The sequence below is a fragment of the Amblyomma maculatum genome, chromosome 9 (genome assembly GCF_055883805.1).
Source record: "Amblyomma maculatum isolate TAMU_Amacu chromosome 9, ASM5588380v1, whole genome shotgun sequence".
Classification (NCBI taxonomy): Eukaryota; Metazoa; Arthropoda; class Arachnida; order Ixodida; family Ixodidae; genus Amblyomma; species Amblyomma maculatum.
The window spans coordinates 93,576,601-93,596,112 of record NC_139352.1 but is presented as its reverse complement, the minus strand read 5'-3'; the positions used below and the strand labels follow the sequence as shown (position 1 = coordinate 93,596,112).

Sequence of the window (19,512 nt, the reverse complement as noted above, 5' to 3'; positions counted from 1 at the left end):
CCTAATTCTTCAGTGATTCCGTGGCAGATATTTCGCTTATTATATTTCTGATCTTATTTTATATAGTTGGGTATTTCACAAACCAGAACGTTGCAAACGCAATCATAGTGTCCATCCTAGATTTTTTTGGTGGTGTGCAGATGATTAGTGCTGGTAGCTTCTTTAAAGTAATTGCTTCCTAAATGATCAATGTTTATCAGTCTTGATTGTTACAAAGCCTTGATATTTGTTATTTGCTTGTATACATTTTTCGTCATCTCATGTTTCACTAGCGTATGCACCATGCGCACGGCGGTCAATATAGCAGATTCTTCACAACAATTAACTTTATTTTTATGTTGGTTCTCTCGACACGTTAGACGAAATGTGCCCCGAAAATGGTTGGTAGTGCGCCAAAAGACATCGCAGTTGTCCATTTGCATTGGGAGAAAATATATTCTCTGCAGTTATTAGCAGGCTGGTTAAAGGTTTGGTGCATGAATCAACAGCTCATCTCGCACAGTGTCAGAAAGGCTCCTTTCCTTGTTGTCTATGCTCGGAAAGAACACGCTACCTTTTGAGCAGGAAAACATTTTTGCTGTTTCTTAGTCAGGAACCCTGCATGTAATATAAAACTTCGTTCGCGACTTTTGCGTCGTTGTCGTCGCTGTGCAGAACCTCATCGCGATCCCATTCTTCAGTTTCCGTTATGTGGGCCAAATTCTCTTCTGTCCCATCGTGTGGTGATCGTTCTAGATCAGCAATCCAAATTTCATAGATGGCAGAAAACCCGAGCACCGGTCCACCATATCATTCTTCAAATTTGCCGAATCGCGGCGGTTTCAACAACTTTGTATCCGTTACACTTTAAAAATTTTGGCACTTCTGTATGGGGACCGTTCCTTCATTCATGGCCAGCAGCAGGCGTAGTCGACGTGGTCGGCGCGCGCGGATGACGAAATCACTTGAAAATCTTTCGCTTTTCACTGATTAATGAGGGCTTCTTTGTTTGCTCTTATTAAATTCTTGTGCTTGAAAAGGAATTATCCGGGAACACTGTTTGGTCTGTGTTGTAGAAAGCGCGTTGATGTCGTGGATCAGATATATGAGGTGCCGTTTTTATTTTCTATGTATAATATGAACCTGAAATGACCTCAACCTGTGAATGTCTGTATATTTCATTTTTCATAAGCTTGCCTCCTTTTCTTTTTTCCATTTATTGTAAGAGCATTTGATTTTACCCTTCTGTACACATGTCTATATGCCTTCTGTACGTACGTGTGTATGCCTGTATGAGCAAATGAACCCACTCCTGTAAAAATCTCTGATTGGGGTTGACAGTATCCCAAAATAAATAAAATAGAAAAAAATAGCATGGTTAGCTGGCCCTCAATCTTTAGGTTGTTTTTCGATCTTTCCAGCTCACAAGGTATCTTTTGTTTTACGACGCTGCAAGATGCGTGCATCATCAAACACGTCTAACATTAAATTCTAGAAATATTGAGCTTTCACTTCACTGTCTTCATCTAGTTGCAACTAAGATGCGAGAGGAGAAAAAGAACCATCTGGACTCATCCTTCTGTGGAATTGGATCCACCTACAGGGAACATACAGTGCTAGCAAGGCCCCTCTGCTCTCATGCAAAAGACAGACTGGACTGCAATGTTCTTTTGAATACAGAAATGTGAAATGCGCATGTGGAATAGAGAACGACCGCAACTGAATGCCGACTATTATGGGCGTTTAGTCACCACCCTTGGCAAAATCGGGCTGGAATAGTGACGTTTTTACAACCATTCACGGTGCCTCAGCCCCTAACGCAGAGGTCACTTGTAGCATAGCGGAAAAAATATTTGCATGCTTTCTCTTCGTGCTTATCCGTCATAAAAGCGCGCTTCTGGTGTACTGCTCAGTAGCGCCGTCTGGTAAGCGTGACGGAGATAGTCATCTTTTATTTCTCTGCACTGTCACGTTTTCTGCTCAGCCCTGCCAGCGGCACGCGCCTGGAGTTGCGCCTCATCAATGCCTCTACCTTCGTGGGTGGATATAGGGTGCACTGTAAACACGAATAAGCCAAGAAGGGAGCCAAAAGGGAGTAGCTTGTCCTATAGCTCCCTCCCTGTTAAACTCAGGGCACCCTGACCTTCTTTTGGGGCAGATTTTCATCACTAGACATGTGGGAGCCCATTCTCACATGAAAATAATTTGAAGCAGTTACGAAAATCATATATGACATTTCTGTGTCTTCTAAGTGCTAACGTCAAAACTTCTGTTGCAGTGATTAAAAGCCTTCTTTAATTGCTAAATAAATGAAACAAATATTATTTGAGAATGAATATGCTCCTGTTTCAAAAGTATAGCATTCCGTATAGTAATTGTTGAAAATCTATCCGAGGGCTTGTGTGAACACCATGCCCCTGTTAAGAAGTTCGCTAAAGCACATGCTACTCCTTTTTTACTCTCTTATAGGCCTCTTATAGGCTTATTCTTGTTTAGAGAGTGATATCAACCTTCCACGACTCTTACCTTCTGTGTCAGGCACGCTGCACTAGGGCTCAGAGGCAGATTCGTACGGTTAGGTTAAGCGAGGCTTTATATCTACGCCGGGTGTCTTTCCCCAGATGGCTGTATTTAAAGGTTATGCGTGAGATATTAGGGGACGAAATTCAAGATAAGTAATTATATGTGTAGCAAGATACTAGCACGAGAGCAAGTATGAGGGAGGAGAGTTGGCAGTCCGGAGTGATGAACGTTGTCGCGTAAATGGCGCAGTATAATTCATGACCAAATTGTTTTGCTTCTTTTTTGCTCCCAGCATTCTATGGTTGGAATGAAAGCTTAGACTTTCATTTCGTAATTTGCAGGTTACTGATAGAGAGCAGCAGCAAAGCGGAAATGATGACCGCTGTGCTGCTGTTTTCTGCTACAAGTACCTTTGAGTTTCTGGTCTCGACCTACCAGATGGACCTACTGATCAACTTTGGAGCCCGAGCACGCGGTATGCTTCAGGGGTTTCTCTTCACAAAGGTTCGTAGTGATCGCCTATCGCTGGTGCGACGCTGCAGAGCTGCACGCGGACTTTGGCGTTTGGTTGCCCCTGACGAATCAGTTGTGCAGAATTCCTGAGAGATGAGAGTGTCACGGTGTGTTCCAGGTGACCACCATGTCGGCCCAAAGCAAAGCTCGTTATCCGGTTGGTCAGGTGACATCGTTGCTCAGCGTGGACTGCTGGATGATCTGCACCTTTTGCTTCGTGTTTCCCGTGCCTCTCTTCGGAGTGCTGTCCCTTCCGTTCCTGTACTGGATGCTGGCCATGCGCATCGGTGCCGGGCCTGCCTTGTGCTGCGCCGCGTGGAATATTTGTGTCCTCTTATTGCCCTTCTTAGCCTCGTTGCTTCAGAAGCACATTTGGGTAAGTTGAGCATGCGATTTCTTCATAGTAGGAATATGTAGCTCAGTTACGAACGCAGTAAGAAATGCTCTGTAAACAAAATTGAACCTTCAAAAGGTGCATTGTGTCTATATAGCTAACTCCCTCCAGAAAGTTCTAAAAAAGGTACATTGGCACTGATGCACCCATTTTCTGCCATCAATAAATTGGTGCACTGATTGATTTATAGGAAGGGAAAGGCGCGGTAACTGTCTCGCTTGTTTTCTGTGGACACCTCAACCGCGCCGTAAGCGAAGGGAAGAAGGTGGGATAGGAAAGTGAGAAAGAGGAGCCGTAGTGGAGGGAGTAATTTCGACCACCTGGGAATCTAACTTGCGCTGACGGGTACCTCAATGCACCCTTTCTGGAAGGAGGGAATTATAGACACGGAAAGGGTGCGTTTTGGTTTCTCTGCGTATGCCCAGTGTTGCGCTCAGACCATTTTCTATCTCCCGCTCTCCCTATCATTTTGGAAAACGTACTGCCCTCTTTACACCAGCACTAAGCCTCAGTAATTTTACTATTCGCTATATTTTAACACCGACAAACATTTCCAACATTACCGACTGGTAGGTGCTTATACTTTGACTTCAACACGCTGTGTGATTGTATATTAAATTAAACGGGTAACAGTGTAATATACATCTTTTGTAGACTGATGAGACACATGTAATGATGGCGAGCGCAGCAATTGTACTGTCCGCCTCCTTTATGTCATTTCATGAGAGTAATATGCATGAGAGTAATTATAAAGGAAGAAGCTGTCCCTGCATAAGTGCTGTCCTGCACTGGCTGCCGAGATCAATTTCATTTTGTAACCGCACGACAGAGAGAATAGCTCCGGTTTAAATTTCCCTATGCGTCCCGACATAGGACTACCCTTGACATTACGATTCATTTATATTGGGCCCTTTTCAACTAACAGCTGAGAGGGAGAGAGAGAGTCAAAAAGCGCTTAATTTCTAGCGCAGTCAAGTTTTAGGGAAATTTGTTGCGTGTCGGATTGTCGCCGGTTGAAGATTCCATTTAGCTGATGCCACCTTGTCACTGTAGACGGATGGGACCATAATAATAAAGCTGGAAATTTAACGGGGACAGTCAGTCGGAGAGAATACTGCTCCACTTTAGGGTACTTAGAAAGTGTTTTGAGGCTACAGGGGTGTGAACGAAGGCATTACAGAGATATGCTGGGGATGTTGTTTTTGTCTAAATATCTGGAGAAACTTTGAGGCTGTAGCACATCAAGTTCGGGATATGGTACAGGCAGGGTAAGGAGCTGGCAATAAGCTCCCTTTGCTGCAGCAGCGCTTTCAGTCCAATGCATAAGCCTACGCTTCAGCCGTGAATGATCTCAGATGCTTTTCAAAACTCACGCTAGCCGATGCTGGTAGGAAAGGTTACTATAACGAAGAGATTTTCCTTCATAAAAAATAGAATGATTAATACCTCGCACTCGGTAGGCCATATATTAAAAGCATAATTGCCTGTGAGGCGAAACCAGTGCTGCATAAGGGCTGATAGGGGAGCTGAATAATGACGCCCTAATCAAAATCAAAAAGAAAACTTCACGTTATAAAGGTGTGCCGTTTCGCGGCGAAAAGTATGCTCGACTATTTGACCTTCAGCGCAACATACCAGACAAGGAGGAAAAAGACACGGCGAGTACCGACTACCTAGTCAGTTTTAAGCGGTTAAACCAGGTTGCGTCTACTCACTTCGCACTTTCATGTGCGGTGCTGAGTTGCAAAGCGTTAACGTGCCGGGGAGCCCAGCAGCCTGCCTTAATATCGGAACGGTTTATCTGTAGATGAAAGACTATCGTTGGGACCGGAACAGCTAAATATTAAAGCAGTCAGTTGCTTCTGTATCTTGTTGATCAAGTTTCTCGCAAACGAAATTAAAGAGAACAGATAATTTCCATGATAATATGTTGACAATAAAAATCGCAGAGCATAACTCAGGCTCAGCTTGAAACAAGTTGATAACGTAGCGCCCGCAATTTGAGCATAAGTAGGCTATTACCCGTTCATAAATGATGCTTTTGTGAGCAGCGCTGCACTTTCAAAGAGACACGAGGGCTCCTTTTTATCACGTATGAAGGACGTATATTATTACAATGCAAACTTAAGCTTGCGAACAACGTAAATAAAATGCTCACGGGATTAGGATTCAACAAAATATATGGATAAATGAGGAAACCAGAATATTCAGCTTGTTTGGTTTGGTTTGTGGGGTTTAACGTCCCAAAGCGACTCAGACTATGAGAGACGCCGTAGTGGAGGACTCCGGAAATTTCGACTACCTGGGGTTCTTTAGCGTGCACTGACATCTCTCAGCACACAGGCGCCTTGCTTTTCGCCTCTATCGAAAAGCAGCAGCCGTGGCCGGGATTTGATCCCGCATCCTTGGGCACAGTAGTAGAGCGCCATAACCACTGCACCACCACGGCGGGGCGAATATCCAACGTGTATAGCCATCCAATGAATGTAGAGCAATTCACGGCAGTGCATTGATATATGTGATATCTGTAGTTTATGTACAGTCTCGGCTTCTGCTTCTGAGCCGCGTAGTGGCGCTGATTCAGCATTAGCGGATGTCTTTCGCATTGGAGAGGGTAGGACAAAGATCATCTTACCATCAAGAGATTAGAAACAGTGAAAATGCCTTCCAAGCCGCATGAAGTGGCTCAAAAGTAAACCCCGTGGCCGCTACACTTTTCACAAAGACAACATACATAATGCGACTATTATAAGGACTGTTGCATGTGCTAGGACTAACTACGTCAGTGGTGCGTGTGTGCAATTGTAATCCAGAGTCTTGCTTTTTGTTCTCTTGCATCACCATGTGCCGCATATATCCGTAGATAATGCCCGCTGTCATGAGAATATTGTTTGCCTACCGGTTCTCGTATCGTTGAGACCTAAGCAGTGATATAACTTCGATCTAACAAAGGAAAAAAAGGGCTTTATTCCAAGTCCCAGTCCAAGTCTTTGAGGCTCTCGTGAACTAGACTGACGTGCTACCAAGTCCAACTCTGGAAACTCCTTACTGTGTGGTAACAGAGGTATATTGTGAGATACCGTCATGCATATGTTGATTGTCATGGTCTGAGCTTGCGGTGCTTAATAAAACTGTGGTTTTAAAGTATGAGCCTGTGCTCGTGCATAGTAGTGAAAGTTGGGAATCAGTGTGTGGACAGCGTTCGAAAATTTTGAAAATAATTGTCGGGTATGTAGGGACTATCTATGCTTTAATGAATTCATATTTAAGAAGATGGCCTAAGTTTCCGATAAACTGAAAAGTTTTCTGAAGTTTATTTGACGTGCGCCCCCTGAAGAGTAGTTAAGAAGTCCATAGAAAAGCAATGGGTGTATTTTTTTCAAAATAGCTACAAACTACAAACTTGATGCGGTAGGATTTGATGACGTATTGTTGTTATGGAGAAGTTGTAGAATATGGGAAAATACTATGTTCAAAGTCCTTTTCAAGAATTTGTTTAAAAATTCTTTATATCTTCACCGGCAGCGCAAAGGGCCTATATTTTGTGCAGGAGCTGCACATAGGGTCGGTTGCAAATTTCCTCTCGTGCATTATTTCAAATGGACTTGCTGCTACAGGAAATAAAGCCTAAAGACGCACTTTTGTGCTACTATTAAATTGCAATGCACGCAAGCCGATATAACAAACAGCACCGAATAGCGAAGAGCAAACTTAAATATCTTACAGGTGCACGCAGTTCAGGCTCGTGACGAACGTCTCAAGGCCACCACGGACCTGATTTCCACAATTCGCGTGGTGAAGATGTACGCCTGGGAAGACGCTCTGCTGAAGAACGTGATGCGTTACAGGGACCTGGAGCTGATGTGGATTCTACGTGCCAACATGCTGGATGCCGTCATGGACTGCATCTACTCTTCTACAAGCTCAGTGGTTTGTTTCAAGCGCAGTCGGCGACCGATACGTATTGGATACACAGCTGCTAACTTTTACACATTTTCTTTGCACGCTCGAAAAAAATTGTCCTCGAAAGAGATGAGTGGCACCGTTATGTATATATACGAAAGACAGCAAACAGTAATTAGTAAAGATGAAGAGCGGAACGCTTTTTTGTAGTGCTTGAAAAGTAGCGTAATCCTATACCGTCAAATATTCTTTGTATTGACTAAAAAGGAGAAAACAAAAACAAGCACATTGCCTGGAATACGTAGCCATGACATTCGCTCGGCGCCTACTATATGGCCCACCAATGAACAGCAGCCGTAGCTTTGCCGTTTTGTACTTCATTAGACATGTATATCGGATATCTAATATTAAGAGCCCTAACACTGCCAGTTAAGCAGTAATCCAAGGAGGCTATTAAAAAACTGCTGAAGTGGAGGGTGCGCCCATCGAGTGAAGCCTCCACGAAGCCATCTTGAGGGGGGCAGAAAAGCGAGCCAGTTGCCGCAGAGCGCGCCTTCTGAGTGCACGGAGAAGTAGAGATTGTTCAAGTAGTGGTGGTGGTAAAAACGTTGAAGTGCGCCGCATGTAACATGATCAGAACAAACAGTCTTGGCTCATGAGTTGCTTACGGTTGTAGAAACCGTGTAAAAAGGACACCAGAAGTCTCATTTCACAAATTGTGCTCGTTATTGGTCATTCCGAACTGACCATGCTCATTGCATTGCGGTGCGTACGTGCAGGTATATAGCGGTTGTCTCTTTTCTGCTAGTTTTCCGAAAGATGAGGCGCGAACACTTTGGGGACATGCTGAGAAATAGGCAGAGGCTGCTTGTGTATGGCTCATTTTATTTCAAAATTATTTCACTGGACTAGAAAAAAAGTTCGGGGTAGAGCTAAAACAAACGGAATACAGTACACGGATATTGTCGACATGTTTAAAAATCTAGGTGGCTCATATCGATTCGGAGACGTCTACTTTGGCTCATCTAATAGCCCACAGTATTGGATTAAATTTTAAAAATTATTTAAGCCCTCATGCGCATACCTTGTCTGGACATCATTCACCACCACCTGCCTTATATCTGTAACGCCGAAAGTTGGGCAAGTTGGTGAAGGTTCATGATAAAAAATAGCGCAAAAAGTACACGAAAGAATGAACGACACAGACAAGCGCTAACTCGGGATACGATGGCACGACGAATATGTGTAAAACTTTTAGTGCTCCAACCAGAATTAGCGTTGTAATGTTAGTGGAAGCTTCGCTCTTCATAACATAATTTGCTGAAAGTTGGCGCCCGTCCTGTTGAATTTTCCGTTGTCGTCCTTGTGCCTTTGCATTTCTCGATACGCTCCTTAGTAGCGCTACAACCGAACCACAACCGCGCATATCTGCTACACCTTGTTGAGCTCAATGTTTCATGTAAAGTAATAAGAACGGGATGAGAGAAAGCTGTGCTATATCAGTAGTTCCTTATCGACTGTGTTAAATGTGATCTGTGTCGACTGACTGCGCCTTATGAATTGCGACAGTCGCTTGTTTGGAACACGTCACCGGCACCAGGTCGTTGTTACTTCTACTGTCAGTGAACCTACTTGTTTTCTAACAGCACAATAATTCATTTCTAGAAGTAGTGCCTCCCTAGAACGGTTAGAGTACTTTACTCGACGCCAATAACTGTCAGCTCCATTCGTATTAGGTATGGATAGAGGGCACTTCCCTTGGGCTTCGTATACTCTCTTTCGTCCACATAGTAAATGTTATCAGTGTGGAGACTGCGTTTCAACTGTAATAGTATTAGGGGTGCTGGTGTTTGCATTTTTTTTGCTATCCTCATACCTCCATGTAGATTGCAACGGTAATAATAAATTGCAAACGACTGTTCGAAGCGAAAATAAAATTAGCAAACTACTTTGGTAGACAAACTGTCAAACATCGGAGAACATATTCCAAAGCTCAGGCAAGCGATTAGTTGTGTTATGGTATTTCCTGGGCAGCTTGTTTCATTCATTCATAGCTTTGGGTAACAAGTCGGAGAACGAAAGGAAATGATACATTGCAGTTAATGATCAACGGAGACATTTCGTCGTATTCTGGCTCCCCTTTTAGTTGCTAATGATAATTAATTGACTGACAAAAGTTCTTAATTTTTAAACCAGTTTACATAAATCTCGGCTGTCTATGCATTATCGCTTGGGAAGGTGGGGCTGTCCGGCAGTGAATGAAGCGCTATCGGTGCACCGTCATGTATGGCTTCGTCCTGAAAGTGATTAATAATAATAATAATAATAATAATAATAATAATAATAATAATAATAATAATAATAATAATAATAATAATAATAATAATAATAATAATAATAATAATAATAATAATAATAATAATAATAATAATAATAATAATAATAATAATAATAATAATAATAATAATAATAATAATAATAATCAATCTTTATTTATAGTGCGCAGGAACAACCATGTGGTCTTCGTGCTGCAGCACAAATAAAAAAGAAACAAAAATGAAAATAAACAAACATGTTTACATACAGAGAGAACACAGAAGAAGAAATAACATATGAAATGAAGCTGAGACGAAAAGTATCACGAAAAAAAAAGCAGTCAATGAGTTGCATTACTTATATACACAGTGAGAGAATTCTTGAAAAAATAAAGAACGGTAGATAGAGAGAAAAAACAACAACAAATAACTGAGATTGATTATAGTAATATAGAAATATACATAGAATAAACAATCATCCAGGCGCAACAAGTGCGTGGTACTTAAAACACAGGCTAGAAATACAGAATTATATAATAAACAAAATTGAACACGGGACAGTAAGAATCGAATATAAAGTTTTAAGTTTAGATACAAGTAAGAAACGGATAAAAAGCAGTTCTAGATACAGACAGCATTGAACAGGAGAAAAAGCAAAAAGTAAAGTAAATACAATATTTTAGGATAGAAAGTGGGAGTTATATGCATCATAAAGTACTGTTTAGAATACAACGCTACGAACATCCAATATAAATGAACAGAGCGAGTTTTGGAAGATGTCAAGGTGAGGACAAAAAGATTTAAATAACCACTGCATTCTGTCCAGAAGGGAATGGGAATGAAGAGTCGGAGAAACTTGAAATGGTCTGAATTCCCTCATGCTCTTTCGCGGAACGCGCAGTAGGATGTACTCTAAGAGCTGAGGGCACAGAATGTGGCCATGAAGGAGTTTGTACAGAAAAATAATGTCAACTCTGATACGACGGCAGTGAAGAGAAGGAAGTTCGTTTGAGCGCTCCTGGTGGAGCGAGAGGAGGAAGTTGCGCAAGGAAAGCTATAATTAAATATCCGTAATTTTTTTTTTTTTTTGCACTCTGTCAACATTGTCCAAGTTCGATTTGCAAGTTGCATTCCAAGAACCGACGCGTACTCCAAGAGAGGCAAGCATATGGACAGATACAGTTTTAAGAACGGAAGTGAAGTACGGAACTCTCTCGAAAGTCTGCAAACGAATCCCAGTGTGCGCATAGCCCGCTGAGCAATGCGCTTAGTTTGAGAGAAGCTGAGGTTGCGGTCAAAAAGTAAACCAAGGTCATTAATTTCATCAACCCTGTCCAACAGCACAGAATTCACAGATAAATGGTAGAGAAAGCTATGTGTTTTACGAGTAAAGGAGACAACTCTAGATTTGGAAGAATTGAAGGTAAGTCGATTCTTCGCACACCAATCAGAAAAAGCAGATATGTCCGATTGCAATAACAAACAATCTTGAAAAGATTGTATTAACTTTAATATTTTTATATCATCAGCATAAAGAAGAAACGAGGAGTTTTTGATCACCGAGGAAACATTGTTAATAAAAACGGAGGAGAGAAGCGGGCCTAGTAAAGAACTCTGAGGAACTCCACTGGTTGCAGGGTAAACGAAAGAAGTCTGTCCATTGACACTGACAAAGCAGAAGCGATCAAGGAGATAGTTGCGTAGGAGGGCTACGGTGAGACTTCGACGCCAGAGAGTAGAAGCTTTTTAAGAAGTAGTGAGTGAGTAACAACGTAGAAAGCTTAGCTCATATCACAATAAACAGTGTCAACCTGACCCTTCTGAAGGACTGCTGCAGAGGCATACGTCATAAACGTGACTAGGTTGGTAGAAGTAGAGCGACTCGATATGAAGCCATGTTGATTCGGTGCTATGATATGTTTGAGATGGAAGGAAAGTACGTTGTGCAAAGCTAATTCGAAAAGCTTAGAGGTTGCACATAGAAGCGAAATCGGACGATAATTGGAAACATCAGATTTGTTTCCAGACTTGAAGACAGGAAACACGCGTGCAGTTTTCCACACGCGAGGAAAGGCCGCATTTTTTAAACAGTTAATAAATATGGCAGTCAGTACTGGTACAAAGATATAACTGAAGGCTTTTATTGTGGCGGCTGGAATGCCATCAGGGCCAGGAGACAAAGATGGTCTCAAACGCTAAAGACTCTCAGTTATCAACTCTTCGTCAAAGAGAACGGAATTAGATAGTGCACCAGATGGAAGGCAAACGGAATCACAATGTGGATGTTTGTAAACGGAGCAAAATGTTGGGCAAAACTGTCGGCAACATCCCGAATTTCCGAACCCTGAGAGTCAACTAAGCTGATACTCAAATCTGATTTAATGGAACGCTTACGAACGTAACGCCAGAACTGACTAGGACGATTTGAGGCCCTCCTCTCTAAAGACTCAAGATAGGAGTCGTAGTCCCGCTTGTATAAGCGTTTGCAAAGAGAACGCAAGCGGCGAAACTCATCTGCCCAATTGTGAAACCCAAGGCGTTTCGCTTTAAGATGGGCCCCTTTTTAAGTTTTAACGCCTTTATTAGTTCCTTTGAAAACCAGGAAGGGTACTTCCTACGCGTAGGAGTATGCAAAGATATGTACCGACCATACCATCAAGAACTATTTCAGTGAAGCGACTGACTTGTCCGTCTGAATCATTAATGTCATTTAAAAGGGACCAGTCGACGGAAGAGAAGAAATTGAAAAGACTGACATAATCACCACATGCATACGCGAAACGGGATGAATTCCTCACCCGATCTGAATTAGTAGAAGGTGAGGCAGAGACAGCAGTAGTAACTAGAAGAGGAGGGTGAAATTTGTCACAGCGAGTGAGCGGTATGTCAGAACTCAAGAGTCGAACACTTTCAAAATTCGATAGACAGATGTCAAGAATATTACCACAGCAATTTTCAATGAAATTGTGTTGCTGCGAAGAGTTAAAGGCTATAAAATCAATTAGACTGTTACACTTACTTAATATGTAATGATTGTTGTGAGAAGGAATAAATGAGTTCCAGTTGATACCTGGAGTAATAAAATCGCCTAAAATAAGAAGTTTGTGTTTGCTATGACGGGTTATAACATGTTCGATTGAGAGCAGAACATCATCATAGGCTGGAGGAGGAAGATTCGGAGGAATGTAGAAAGCTGCAAGTACAGGTTTTTCATGTTGATTTAAAGTGAGCTCAAGCCACACACATTATTCAACAGTTTCCAAATCGGAACATCGAACACACTTCACAGAACTGTCAATAACAATGAGCACTCCACCTCCTCTTTGTTTGGGTCCTGTTTCGGGGCGGTCGCTACGAAAAACAGAGTAATTATTTGGAAAGAAATCATTGGAAGGAATATCACTTGAAAGCCAGGTTTCGGTAACCACAACAGCGATATAACAACAGGACAAAACGCTAGAAGAATATTTAGATCCCTTAGTCCGAAGACCTCGGGCGTTTTGATAACAGATGTCCAAATTAGAGACCACTGCAATTTTGCGTCAGTTTTGAGGGATGCAGCATATCGTCGTAGAGCTTCCCCCGAAAGTCCTTGTATATGCAACCCATCGGCCACATCGAAGGCTCAACAAGCTTACTGTAGGGTTCTTCATCAACTTCAATATGGAAGGACGAGTAGGAGCCGTACCTTGTTTTCAGCTGCAGGCAGGAAATGGGGGTAATATTCACTGATTTTAGATGGTAAGGTCTACCGATGTTGTATCGGGACTGAGCTTAGAGACGAAAATAGTCTTCGGACGCTTCTTTTGGTAAATGGCAACGTTCAGGACAGATGAGCTCGATGCGCCAGTGATGGCTCGACTTCGGTGCTTCTTCATCGCACTAGGTGGGTTAACCGCACGGTTAGGAGCAGAGGCAGAAGATGAACAGGTAATATCGCCGGGAGTCATCCCTCGATGAAGAGCAGTAGAGTAGTCCACAGACGGCTGCTCCTCACGGGTAGGATTGCCCACAGAAACAACGAGAGGACGCTCACACTGCGAAGCAGCGCACCGCACAAGCTCCAGGGGTAGGGCGCGAACATCGCCATGTAAAGAGGCAACGACCTCGGCTTGTTGTACGAAAGCCCGCGAGTTCTCTCCACGAAGACGCTCGTTCTCCTCCCGTAGTTGGGCGACCTCATCGCTCAGAAAAGAGATTCCCTCAAGCGCGTCGAGGAGGAGAGCCCATAGCGAGGCAAACTCACCGCCATGTTCGCCGGTCGCGGTTGAAGGGGGAAAACCGGTCGGGTGGCTGGACAGGAGCGGGGCGATGGAAGAAAGGAACGCAGCTGCCGGCGCACCACCGTCGCTAAGCCTAACACCGTCAGACGACGACGACGCACGCAAATTGCACGCGAATGATCGAGAGCCGGACTTCAAAAGTTGCACCTCATCATCCGCCGAAGTGACGCACTTCATGTGAACACGTTTCGCACAATCGGCACAGCGTAAAAACTGGTGCTTGCCAAAAAACTCGCGAGAGCACAGCGCACATGCGTCCTTACTGGGCGCCATCTAATAATAATAATAATAATAATAATAATAATAATAATAATAATAATAATAATAATAATAATTTATTGCCACAACACATTGGGATACATACAGACTCGGGCCTGTCAAAGCCAAGAGGAGGCTTGCAGGACTAGTCCCGGCAAAATCGGCGGCGAAAAGTGAAGGCAATAAAATATCAGAGTAAGTACACACACACACACACTGAAATACAAATACTAAGGAAGATACATTGTATAAAAGAGAAGAAAAAAATTTAAACTTGCAAGTTTCCTGCGTCATATAGAATTAAAACTTCACAGATTTGAGCATTTGGTTTACGGTGGCTTTAGAAGTAGCGGACAACACCTGATCAGGAAGCATATGGAATATTGTAGGGACATACACACATCGTCTTGCTTTGCCGTATCTGGTCGCGTATCTGGCGACCGTGTAGCGTTGACTATTCCGTAGTGTTGTGGCAGAAAATGCTCTCGTCTTGAAAGCAGGATTCCAAAAGTGCCGAAGAATAACAGTTTGCTTATATAAACTACACGTTTACTTGAGAGGGACGACTGTTCACAGGCGGTACGTTTCAACATATATTTTAGAAGAGCGTCTACCCGATAATGCCACCTTTGCGAAGAGTGCGCAAAGACTGTGATGCCATATCTTATAACCCTGTATGCAAGTGCATGCGTGATTGTCTTTTTTACCGATAAAGGAAGGAAAGATTTAACTGCAAACAGTAACAATGCCGTTCTACGTAATCTGCCACAAACGTAAGCCATGCCATGAGAGATCGCTATCAAATTAAATCCTTAGATATTTTATGCAATCAACACTTTCGACTGGAGTACAATGGCACTCTTTATCACTGTGTGAGTGCAAAAAAACCAAATCACTAAGGACAGTTGTCTTCAATGGGTTTCTAAAACAGACCAATTTTGTTTTTTGTTGGTTTACCAAAAGACCATTCATGGAAAACCAGTTCATTGCGATACAAATATTTTCTTGTAGTAAAGCAACACCACATTTGTAGGAAATATGCTTCGTAAGTAAAACCGCATCTTCGGCGTACTGAAAGACCAAGGCATTTGTTACTGCTGACGCGAAGTCATTGATAAATAAATTGAAAAGCAATGGCGATAGGATAGGCCCTTGAGGAACCCCTGCCCCCAACATCTGACGGCAGCTAACGGCTGTCGTGGAATCAAGGGCTGCGACCTGTGAGCGATCTTCTAAATAACTTCTCAATAGGCCATGAAATGGTCCCCTAAATCCAAGCAGGTATAATTTTAGCAACAAAATTTAATGATTTATTGTGTCAAATGCCTTGGCATTATCTAAAACAAGCCACATGCAAATAGATTGTGATCAAAAGTTGTGTAGAGGTCACCTGCAAATTCTTCGAGAAGTGAAAGCGTTCCACGACCTTCGATGAAACCGAACTGTCGGTCAGATAGAATAGAAATTTTTTTCACAAATGGATGTCATGCACTCTAGAATAAATTTTTCTAAAATCTGGGGCAGTACAGGCAAAACGGATATTGGTCTATAATTCTCAAGGTTCTCTCTTGCCACCTTTGTGTATTGGTCTCACAATCGCTGTTTTTAACATGTTTGGTATTGCGGCAGCCTCTAAGAATCCGTTAAGGATAAAAAGAAGGATATTCTCACGATTTAGATACTTTCTCTAAAGTAGAGACGCTACCTTTGAAGCTAAAGATTATGCGCGCCAGGTCCACTGCCGACAGTTTGCGTAAAAAGGCGGACGCAGATATGAAACGTGTCAACGAACACCTATCTTGTGGCAAGGATGAATTGGACTGAGATACACACGCGAAGTGCTTGTTGAACAATTCAGCTGTTTCTAGGGGACTACCTGAAAAAATTTTACTAACTGATGACTAATTTCTGTTAACGCCCCTTAAATTGTTAATCAGTGACCAGGTTTTGGCGAAGTTTTTGGCAGCTAGTTTACATTGCGCACGGTAATACTGTCGTTTAGCGGAACGAATAAGCGCAACAGCTCTATTTCTTGCGGCTCTGTAGTCGATGCGCAGTTCACGATTTTTAGGGGCGCGTTTACACCGCTTCCATAGCCAATCCCTGTACAAAAATGCCTTCATAATTGTTGCATTAGGCCAGCTATGATTACGTCTTTGGTTTTTGCGGATGACCCGCTTCGAGGCTTGTTCAAACATTTTTAATTGCGTTACTACTACTACTACTACTACTACTACTAAATAATAATAATAATAATAATAATAATAATAATAATAATAATAATAATAATAATAATAATAATAATAATAATAATAATAATAATAATAATAATAATAATAATAATAACATGTATTATTCCTGTGCATTTTGCAAATACCCTGTAATATACCTCATTCCAGCATGTCTCTTCAATTTACTCTTCGGAAGAGTAGATCAAGCCATATTTTTTACCTACACCGCTCACATAATGCAGCTTGCAGCACTTGCAAAGGAGGCTAGGTCGCAAAGTTGCCGTATCCGATTTCAGTCTGAGAGAACAGCATCTAATACACCCGTACTGAAGCACTAAGAAATTCAAGATCACAAGAGATACAGCCAAATGCAACGGCAATCTGGAATGGTTACCAACATTCACGCTTCGTTCCTTTAGGGCAGCTCTAGAGCTGCCTCTCTTGAATTGTACGTTGCCATCGAAGTAGTCGCCGCAAGCGGCCAACTGCCAGCCATGACTGGTAGCAGCTGAGCGAAGCGCCACCTTCCACATGGCGCGGCTAGGATTCGGTACAGTTGCTGGGCGGAAATCTTCTGCTGTTGTTCTTGAGTGAAGACAGAAGGTGATATGAGATTGATTTCTTGGCGGTTTAGCGGGAGCTGAGGAACACACCAGCGGGAGTTGGCTGCCAAGCGAGAAGAACCCGGATGGTGGTTACCGTCGAAAGGGGAAGTTATGGCGTGGACTGTATGATGAGCAACCTGTATGTACTGCTAGGAAGCAGAAGCGGTGGGTGACTTGCTTGAGAGCGGAATGTTATGCCGAGACCAGAGGAATGGTACAATATGAGGTCAGGAATGAAAGGTGGATGAGAGGGATTCTGGAGGATGAGCAGTGCATCAGCGGAAAAGGGCCAGACGACAGCTTAAAGGGAGAATGGCAGAAGAGCTTGCGTCGGGGTAGGGTAGAGGCATCGCGCTGCAGTTAGCGTCAGATGATGCGAATATGCCGCGATGTGTTACGATTGCGCAGAACAGAAGTGTATATGCGCGTCGCTCCGGACGAGGTCTGCATGTGCAAAGGCTGCGTTCGCAGGTCTCTTGTCGGCGCCTACCTTAGAGTTATAGCCATCAAGACCTTGGAAAGGAGTGGAAGTTTGGGTTTCGGTTTCGTTTTATAGGGTTTGCGTCCCAAAGATGCTAAGAGCGACATAGAAGTGAAGAGCACGGATCATTTCGACCACCTGGGGCACTTTAACTTGCATTGACATTGCACAGCACACAGGTGTCTTACTTTCTGCCTCCATTGAAAAGCGTCTGCAGAGGCCGGGATCAAAACCGCGTCCTTGGAATCAGCATGTGTTCGCATTACGTTAAAGCATTTGAAGCGGTCAATATGCAATCAACAGCACACCTGCAGTAATGCGGCGAGGTCATCGATTTCTAGCAGTGTTAGGTTGTTCAGATGGAAAGTCTAAAGAAAGAAAAGGTGGATTTCGGCAGTAATCACACTAACATTATTGTTGCTTCTTCACAGCTCATGATCATCATGTTCTCAACTCTGTCCTTGCTGGCACCCAACGTAATGCTGACACCGGTGCTATCATTCTCTTGCGTGTCGCTGCTCTACATGACGGACCTACCTATGAGCACCAGTGCGTCGGCACTTAGGTTAGCAAGCCAGGTAAGGCCTACCTTTTCAGGACGGGTGTACAACGAAGATGGGGGGGGGGGGGGGGGGGTAGAAAGAAAGAAAGAAAGAGACGTTTATTTATTTGCTTTGGTGCGTTGCAGCATTTAAAGCGCACGTTTTTGTCTATAAAATATCCCGAAATAATGATGCTACGGCGGCTAAACTGCCTGCAGGAATGATGGCCTATTTAGGCTAGTTAGGGCAAAACGAGAATTAGTGGCGTGAGCACTGGTTTTTTAACTTCGGTATCGTTTTCGTGTCATATACATGCCGATTTTCACGCAGTTGCAATCTTCTACATCACTTAAAAACAACCCCACATTAATAAGAAGTCTCGTTTTAACCAAGCCACATTAAAATGCCGGTGTTGGCTAGGTGTAGCGAGTTTGACTCAGTAAATAAAGGTCCCCGTGGGTTCGAATCTCGTCACAAAAGTGCTGCCAAGTCTGCAGCTCTTGTTGATTCAGTATTGAGATGTGTTCTGGTAATGTCTTTCAAATTATCAACTAATCTTTTCCCGACCATGTAACTTGGCCACTAGCATCTTTCCATGAGCATAGATATAAAAGTGACCTCACACGCAGCGTCGAAATGTGAAATGCGAGGAAATCTAAGCTATCGCACTAGACCAGCAGTAAATATTGCCGCATTCCTAATCAATCTCGTAGCACCGTAATGCAGCCAGACTCCATTACCGGACGTTTTAGCTAGCCTTTGTCATGCTAGTCAACCCGGCGTTCTTCGTCTTCCTCTCTCGAGCCCCCGGCCACCTTGCCCACGTAAGTTCGCTCATTAAACCTACCTTCTGGGTGAACCTACTTTGGCTGTTGTGGCTGTTTGACAGTGACGCTATGAACGGGAAGACTATGCGGCTTTCGCGTAAACGGTTAGTGCGCTTAAGGTAGATATGTGCAGCACCAAGTCATCCTCTCCAACCGCTTTTCTCTGGCCTCAGTTTCTACTCACAGGCGCAAGGATAGAACTGCAATGATACTGGTCATTGCAAAGAACGAGAATAACATTGCCGAGAATGCGCATTCTGAAAATTTAGAGTTCAAGCCAGCATTGGCTGAGACAACAAACTTAAATCTTAGGGTGGCTTCGCGCAGCACAATAGTAACGGAATGTCTTGTAATAGAGTGATATATAAATTACCAGAATAATTATGCGCCAGACGAAGTAATCGCATTCAGTGTGAGTATGTTGTACGTGCCCCCCCCCCCAAAAAAAACAAAACAAAAAAAAGACCTCGGAATGGTGAAATATGCTGCTGCGCTGATGCAACCTGTTCCTGCGTATGGCCGAATTCTTTAAAACTGGTGAAATGAACCACACAATGTGGTCACGAATTAATGTGGAATGTGCGCAGCACCTCACTTTCTGTACATGGCTGAAGAGGCATTCGATGCGTTTCCAAAGACAATGATTTTTTTTTTCTGC

General features: G+C 43.1%; 2 protein-coding genes across 2 annotated transcripts in view; both read left to right on the top strand.

Moving 5' to 3' along the window:
* LOC146179755 (serine/threonine-protein kinase pim-3-like) overlaps positions 1-2,851 on the top strand; it is a 43,401-nt gene extending 40,550 nt beyond the window's left edge. Inside the window, exon 3 of the mRNA XM_084580271.1 lies at positions 2,844-2,851. Within this exon, the coding sequence (XP_084436397.1) occupies positions 2,844-2,851 (8 nt within the window). The remainder of the gene's footprint in view (positions 1-2,843) is intronic.
* A 911-nt stretch (positions 2,852-3,762) lies between these two features.
* Positions 3,763-19,512, top strand: part of LOC146179754 (ATP-binding cassette sub-family C member 3-like) — an 88,544-nt gene continuing 72,794 nt past the window's right edge. Inside the window, exons 1-4 of the mRNA XM_084580270.1 lie at positions 3,763-3,804; positions 7,136-7,339; positions 17,917-18,063; positions 18,799-18,851. Of these exons, the coding sequence (XP_084436396.1) occupies positions 3,763-3,804; positions 7,136-7,339; positions 17,917-18,063; positions 18,799-18,851 (446 nt within the window). The remainder of the gene's footprint in view (positions 3,805-7,135; positions 7,340-17,916; positions 18,064-18,798; positions 18,852-19,512) is intronic.